We start from the raw sequence: 8,469 nt of genomic DNA on the forward strand, positions 1-8,469 counted from the left end.
CAATCGATATGTGAAAAGGGGTATCAAAACAATCGATATGATCAATAGTTATATTAGATTGCGGCTACCTGTTAACATGTTGTACATACGGGGAAGCTTCAATTCATACAGCTACTACTCTAAAAATCTAGAAAGCCTACCTACTTAAGTACGTTGAGTACTTAGTAGGTAGATACTCCACTCTCAGGATCTCCTTGCCTATTCACCCACGGTATCGCCAGAGTTTATTTTCACACAGTCCATTTTCATAGATTCATTTAATACTTCCTCAATATTTATATTGCACTATTCAATGAATAAATTGCATACCTAGCATACTTTTTATCTGAATATATCACAAGATATATCCTAGAGATCTCTAGATACATCTAGATAAAACCCCAGAGCGGGAGCCGGCCGAAAATCCCACAGCATTCTTTATATATATAGTATTCCTATCATTATCACCATATGGACCAGCTGTAATTCAACGTTTGCATCGCCAATCACCCCTCTGAGACACGCAATTAATCAAACAAACGAAACAATTCCAAAGAATGCTCTTCCCCTCTCACCAACGGCACAGAAAATGGTTTCAATTCTACGTCAAAATCGCCATCAGCTCTGAATCTAATGCATTCAATAAAAGCAAAACCTGAAATCGCAGAGCTAGAGGAGCTAGTTGACTCAACTAAAGTACTCCACTCGGCCTCGAGCTTACTACCGACTTATACACCTAAATCATCTAGTTCTTCTAACAGGCGACGCGTCGGCGTCGCGAGATATCGTAACGATTACTTTTACGAGCCCCCCCCCCCGGCATCAGACCTAGTAATCCCCCTCGGTGCTCTTCTCGAGTTTCTTGTCGAGAGTCCTCTCGATTCTCCTCTGGAGCCCCCTAACCTCCTTATCCCGAGCGAGCTAGGTCCTATAGGCTCTGTTAATATGGCTCCTGTTGCACCGGGCTCGTCTTTCTTTGACCCTGTCAATATTGCTGGTCCTATATACGGCGATCCCGGTGACCGCGGTGGGGGGATAAACGTTGCTCCTTTCAGCGAGCCACCACTTTACTTATCAGGTCCGACTGACATGATTTCTTTTGGCGAGATTACTCTTATGATCCTAATTTTTGGGGGGACGGTGGTAGTGGTCCTGGTTCGGGGATTGCAAAACGGAATGTGCTTTCCGGCAAAGTTGAGGGCAATGCTGAAAACAAAGGTATCCGTAGAAGTCCTCAGAAGGTGGAAGATACTAATATTGGGAGGTCCGGAAACGCTTTGGCGGTTTTCTAAGTTCATCGGTTTGGCTTGATTTCAGTTCGTTCCTAAGAAGTGTATTAACTAAGCCGCTCAGACTATCTACATAGACTTCAAGTCAGCTCCCAAGTTTTTGTGAAAAACCTCTGTGGCAGTTTTGGTTTGTTGCACTATGTAAGCTCTGGCAAAAGGGCCCTTTGCTTATTTGCCGGGTACTCTTTGTCGTATATATATTTGATAGCCTATTCCTACGTAATTACGGTGTCGGGCAAGCAGGCGACCCCAAGTAATACTTAGCTCCAATGTCGAATCTTGTATCCAATGGTTGAGTACTTGCTTGTAAATCGGCAATCAAGTAATGAATCAGCAGCTTAAGCCTACTCATTTTATGAAACTGTTTCATCTACGGGATTCTCCGACCCTAGAATCATCCTATTGGTCGATTCCATTATACCAAAAACGTAACCTGATGTTCAGAATCAAGATGAAAATTGGTTTATTAATTTTTGATCGAAAACGCTGTTTTAAAAAAAGTTTCATCACACAACTCTTGTAATGGTAAAAATGAAAAGTGGAATGATAGTTATGCATGTGAAAGTGAAAGAAAGAAAGACCGACTATCCGCTTCGCTAGCCAAAGAGAAGAAGAAAACCCCAGACCCGGAACATCTGGATATGCAAGCAAGTATGTACAGGACAGCTGTCCACGATCACGAGCCAGAAAATAACCTGGTGAAAAAAAATATAATAATGTAAAAGTATGTACTCGGACAAATGAAAAGAGGCGGTGAGTCATGCGCGTATGCATATATGCAAGTGAGCCGTAAGCTCAAGCCGAGGCCATATGAACCGTAAATTTGTGATGGAAAGAACAAGAAGAAATCCCCAAAATGCAACCCGTGCTAACACCGTTAAACCCATCCGCTTGATATTCTATCCTGCAACAAAAACGCCGGTTTCTAAGAAGCCAATGAATGCCATGAAAGAAAAGAAAAAAGAAGACTTATATGAAACTAACAAAGCAAAGATGACACCTTCCGATGTTTGCCTTGAAAATGAAGCGACAATGAGAAGTATGATACAATGAAAAAGAAACCCATTGAGTAACCAACTAGCCATTCCGGATGACGGGTAAGGATTAATCGATATCGGGGAATCATGTTAACGAAGAAATAAAATCTATCCTCTCCACCTTGGGTTAAATAGCTTTGGGGTACGATGTCCCTGGCCGGTGGAAGGTGAAGTGTTTTGCGTTGGGTGCTGTCCCCCAGGACTCTGATGCTCCTCAGGCGGGACCTGGCCACGACCACTGTGTCCGCTTGAACTAGAAGAACGCGACAAATTGGGTCTTTCAGCCATATCAGCCAGGTTAGTTGAAGAGGTAATTCTATTAGGGGGACCGCTTGCGACTCGTTCGTAAGCCGGCGAACTCTCAAAGCTTAAATTACAAGTTGGAGTTCTTATTGCTGTGCTGTAAGATGGAACCTGGGAAAGAGTTGCCATATGAAGAGTAGCATTGGGGCTCGAAGAAAGGGAATGGGCCTCAAGAGTTGGCGAATCCGGGTTCGGAGACTGCCTTCCACTAGAAGGGTTGGTCCATGACGTACTATTTGCCAAAGCGTTCAAGCTCCCACTCGACCCTGCTGGCCGCTGATGAGCTCGCTGCAACCTAGCAAGGAGGTCGGCATGGCCGTGTGCGGTCAGGAGAGATGGGTGACTTGTCCCATAGCTAGACGATACGTTACTAGAGCGTGACGTCGAGGCATCGTAGGTGAACATTGGAGATGAGGTCCCAGAAAGCGAACTCAGAGGCGTGAGACCAGCACTTTGTAGCTGTTGAAGGTTCTCTGCAGACCCTGACCTACTAAGCAGGACTGGGGAGTTGGTTCGGCTCATGTACATATCCAAGTCGACGCCTTCGTATAAAGCGTCTAATTGATGTTGTTCGTATCGGGGAGGTGCGGCGGTTTCATCCTCAGCTGTAACAAAGCTTGTAATTTCCGGTACTTGGTTCTGGTCGTTGACAAGGTAGTGCTGAGAGATAAAGAGCATAATGGGAAGAGTGGCGCGAAGCTAAAACTTGTCAGAGACTTTGATCTATTTGTTCTGGAGCGCAGTAACACATACCTCGGAGATATGACCATCAGGATTTTTAAGCTGGATTGCGAATTTGAGCTTATGTCGAATCTTTACTTTACCAACGTCACAATCCTGAAGGCATTTGGCCAGCGTCTGAGGGAGAAAGATTTTTTCGTGGAGAATCCAAGATCCGTCATCCTCATCACTTGGTGGATCCTCCCATCCGGGATATTCAACGTCGAGAATAGTCCGTGTTCCGTTAAGTTCTTTGGCCGCATGAGGGGTTAATTCGTAAGCTTCTTTTAAGGAAACCAATATCTTTGTTACAGTTAAGCCCTTGAGTAAAGGCGTTAACTTGATTTCAATTGGGATGAAAGACCCGAACACGACGGCTTTGCATGGTGTGTTAACACTGTACTCGATCTTATTTGTCCAGACATTCTCGACAGCCATCGTCTGTGAGAACTCTAAGGCTGTGTGCGGTAATGTCCTGACGACACGGAAGTGCTAAAACATCGAATTAGAATCAAGTTGACAGGTAGTTGAATTTAGAAGGGTTTCAGCCTCACCTTGGATGCATGCACACCTGTAAGGTAAACGCTTCGCTCGAGGTGTGCATGAAGATCCCAAAGAATGCTAGCTTCGCTGAATCCCTCTACGGATTCCGGAGCATCTTAATGGCAACTGCCGTTAGACAGGTCGTTATTATCGGAGGTAATCAGGAAGGTTAACATACTGCCGTATAGAATCCACTGGAACGGGTACTCATGGTTTCCAGCGGGGATGACAGTCTTCTCCCCAATCTGAACCTTTCGGTCTGAGAAAAGAACACCATCATGCTTGAACATCTTCATCGTGGGTCCGAATGGCCCGTGGAATATTTCATTTACGCTAATTAAAGAGTTAACCAAGACTCGCCCAAGGAAGGGGGAGAGGAAGCACCACGGACCGAAACCTTTGTTGACAATTCAGCTTGACGGAAAGAGACTTGACATTGACTGGTTCTGTGCATGACAAGACAACCTTTCCGCTCAACTGTACGGCGGGAGCTTCCGCGGGGTCACCACGTATTACCAGAACATCCTCGTCCAGCCTACAATATACAAAACCATACTAGTTAGTTGAAAGGTTGCACCATGGCTACATATCATCCCATCCCGAACAACACATTTACACATACCGAATTTCAAAAAGAGTAATCTTTTTCATGACGAGCAATGTCCGAAATAGGTTGCCAAGACAATTGATTATTAACCGAAGAGCGAGAAGCTCCCTTGTAGGGGCTTCGAGCCGAGCAAAAGTTGTACCCGAGGACCGACCTGATGCTTGAAAATAAATTCAAAGACCAGTGCGACCCAGAGTCGTGAAACTCGAAGAGCAAAAGTTAAAGGAGGGAAAGAAATGAGGAAGAGGTTTTTCGGGAACCGGAATGGCTTTCGAGAATTATGACTGAATTCTTTCAACAGGCCCACAATCCAAAAAAAATTCGGACAAATGGTCGAGGGGTGTTAAGGTCTAATTTGTCCGCCTGCCGTCTCGGTGAGTTTAAAGGATGTCGGCCCCGATGCGATGTGTCTTTATATGGATCGTAGGGAGTGGAACTCAGACTGGCTGTTTCTTATGCAGCTAACAGCACCAAGTGGGTCCGGTGTTTGCGAAACTGGCTCGGGACACAAAGATACGATTTGCGCTGTACCCCCACAGATAGCCAGCGGATTTGCGGGGCTTGTTGGATCAAGAGAAGGATGTCGTTGGAAACGGTTAGTGTTCCGCAGTTGGACAGCAGAAATTGGCCAGACTACCTATCGAACAACTGAGGTAGTGAGATGATGCTAAGGGATGATGTGACAATGACAATGATATCTGTCCTATGGTAATGGTGATGGCGGTAGAGGTGGAGAGGAAGGAGCAGAGGTTGATGTGCTGTGTAAATATGCCGATTTTTGCAAGAATTTGGACGGACAGTTGAGCTGTGCTGATATCCTAACGTATCCGGGCTAACCGCTTATAACCAATTGAATCCAATTGTAGTGAAAATTAAATATGGCAGATGCCGAAGATTTAATAAAAAAATGTCTGGATTCTGGCTGTTTGCGGGTTTGATTCGAAGGAACTGCTATTCGATAGAGTGTATTAAAATCAGCCCACTGTAATGTAGGAAACAAGTATGTACAGCGCCACTCCGAGGTGCATCATCGTCATGCAATCCGGCCTCCCCCGACTGGTCGCCCCTATTAGACATTAGATAGAAGTACTTACCTATGAACGAACAACCAAAAATAATACCATCTGACTCTCGCTTCTTTGTCAACTAGAAAGGGGTAACTCTCGCTTTTGGCCCTTTGGTATGCTATGCTATGCAATGGCCACTTGATATCTGCAGCCTTCGCAGGGTCGTTTCAAGTTCGGTAACGAATGCCACCAGTCGATTTTATATCAAACAATTATGCAATGATGTGGTAAAACGGACTTCGTTGGTCCTCCTCTTCCAATATATGACTGAAAGCTAGCCGCCCGAGCTCTCTCCAGGCTCTCTTTCTTACGCTATCAACCAAGATTCCTTTCGCCTGAAGACTTTTTGCTCCAATTTATTTTTCTCTGCAAATAAAAAAATTTTCTTTTCTTCTCTTTGAAGTGTTCGCATCCAGCGGTTTGGACTGCGTTGTCTCTGAACGGGATTTGATGCTCGTTTGCGTGAGTAAACTCTGAAAAGGAAAAAAGGTCTTTCCGAGATTGTTCCCAGCAGAGCTAATAATTGCTGTGTCTGTACCTGAAAAGCTTTAAAAGCAGCTGAGACAGGACTCGAGATAGGGCGACAGCGCGAGACCGAAAAGAAATTATGGTGAGTTCCGCTGAGGTGCCTCCTAACCTTTTACTTGGGTCGGTTATATAGCAGTCGGTTTAATTATAGACGCTGGTATCTATTAATTATAATTTTGAAGACTCGAGATCGAGATCACACAAAACCTTCGACTCTCTTAGGGGCTTCAGCTCCGGTATTTATTGATCGCACCTGTCGTAAAGGGCATCCCACTTTCTTTCCCTTACACGAAAAAAGGGCCGGACTGGAAGGGGGGTCGTTCGACCTGTACACATGTTCGGAGAAGGCCTGGGGTACTGCAGTTGCGCAGCTTCCTCGCCTGGGACAGCTTAAAATCGATGGCATATTGGTTTAGCCCTGCATAAAGCTGCTTAAGTCCACGGTTACAATCTTTTTCCTGGGACCGTCCGGACCAGACCTGGATCTCAGCCTTTTGCTTTTAATGAGGCGTAACTTAATTAACCCCCACCGCGCGGACGGCTCTGCCATCCCGATAGTTATGACCCTCCTCTTGACCCAAAATTCGAGCCCATGTTTCGATGAGAGTCTATGTGATTTGTTGGCTGTCTCCAAAAACCTGCTTGCATACTACTTACAGTCGAAGAGAAGAAGAACAAGGCTGCAGCTGTCGCCTAGCTACCTCCTGCGTTTGGCCTACCAGTTCTGGCCTAAACCTGTGCCTCAAACGGCACCCAAAAATCATCCCACCGTTCGTTCCGGTAGCCTCTCATTGGATCGCTTTTTCGTCCATGTGTGCCTATTCGGCGATAGTTTTCCACAGACACCGAAACCCTGATACCAGCTCAAGGCCGCATATTCCAAGGAACGCCATCGCGCGGGTTAAATGGTTAGGTTACTTAATACCGTCGATGTGAGGAGCCTTCACGAAACATAGCCTTTACGTTTTACCCAACGATTATATGGCCCTCGTGGAACATTAGATAAGCTAAATTGGGAACTCCAGCTCAATCCATCGATCACCTAATCCATCTATAGAATTGCGGCGTTCTCGACTGCATATCCATAACGTATAACCTAACCGATAACAACACAGGCCAACATGTACGATTTGCTGATACTGACTAATAAAGCGTGGGATGAGCTGAGCTCTCCACCTGAAGGTATCTGTCAAAAGAAAGCTCACCACAATAACCATACCCAGTTGCGCAAGCACCAACGTGATCAAATGTGCAGGTGTGGCCCATATCAAAAATTAAAATTTTGAAAACTGGAAATTTCATGAATATTCACGAGGGATGTCTAAGAATGTTCCAATCCATTCGTGAACAATCTCCCAACAACCGTCCTCGTGCTTGCGCCGTTCGCCAAACAAGAAGCGAAATCGTTGTTCTCGTGCATATATCTGGCATCTCACATGATAGTGCTTTCAGGTCGCACAAAGGACAAAAAGAGTCGGCCAAGGTTCCAAAATACCCGTCCGGTAGCTACCCGGATGTCTCTGTGTAGCGTTTCTTTCTCCGCATTTTTCTCTTTCATGTGCTCCGAATACGTGTATGCTACGGAAGGTGTACGTTGCGGATCGGTCGGAAAAAACGGCGATGTGTTTGCTGTATGAGACCAGTACCACGATCGTACGTGGACCCTGAACAAGCTTCGAAGCCTGTGGAAAGCCAAGACTTAGTCGGTACTCGGGAAAGTCTTATGGCGGTTACACACCGGCCAGTAAATTCTCGGCCGCGAACTGCATCTAACAGCTCTGCGAGCCATGGATAACTAGCTATCCGTGCTACAGAATATTATATCCGAGAAGCATCGAAGCAAAAAAGGGTCATGGGATGATCCTAGGGTCCATATCTTGGTCCTCCGAAGCTTTAAAAATGTCATGCATCAAAACGCCCCGACGACTCGCCAACATGCAACACCACCGCTTTCAGTTATCAAGACTGGCTAACTTCTTCTCATATGATCCAAAACGACCACGACCACCGGATCGTCTTTCGGACCTCATTTAACAATACGAAATTGGATAAGAGGAAAGAAAATACGAAAGGGCCCCATCAATAGCAAACCAATCAGCACTGCACGGCTTTCCCAACCTATAGAAAATTTTTCCGCTAGTTCCTAAGAGATAATCCGAACTCTCTGGAATCAGGACCCATACCCGGAATCCCTATCTCCCAACAGAAAAAATATTCCCTGTTACGAACGGGGCGAAATCTCAAAAAATATATATCAAGAAGAGCTCTGGAAAGCTAATCAAAGCTTCAATTAAGGAGTAAGTAACCCTTTTCAGCTATCAAAGTGCTGATAACATCTGTCGAAATCGAACGCAATCCTTTTTTTCGCCTACTAAATATACCAACCACCATGCTCT

At 45.4% G+C, this 8,469-nt stretch overlaps 1 protein-coding gene across 1 annotated transcript; it reads right to left on the reverse strand.

The window, feature by feature from the left end:
* Positions 1 to 2,413: 2,413 nt before the first annotated feature.
* Positions 2,414 to 4,522, reverse strand: DFL_004672 (uncharacterized protein; the record flags this gene model as incomplete). The annotated part of the gene is made up of 6 exons (XM_067633805.1): positions 2,414 to 3,307; positions 3,362 to 3,820; positions 3,883 to 3,986; positions 4,050 to 4,204; positions 4,263 to 4,406; positions 4,494 to 4,522. The coding sequence occupies 6 exons, from the start codon at positions 4,520 to 4,522 to the stop codon at positions 2,414 to 2,416; spliced, it is 1,785 nt and encodes a 594-aa protein (XP_067491937.1).
* Positions 4,523 to 8,469: the final 3,947 nt, after the last annotated feature.

This window comes from Arthrobotrys flagrans (assembly GCF_004000055.1).
Source record: "Arthrobotrys flagrans strain CBS H-5679 chromosome Unknown unitig_0, whole genome shotgun sequence".
In the NCBI taxonomy this organism is placed as follows: Eukaryota; Fungi; Ascomycota; class Orbiliomycetes; order Orbiliales; family Orbiliaceae; genus Arthrobotrys; species Arthrobotrys flagrans.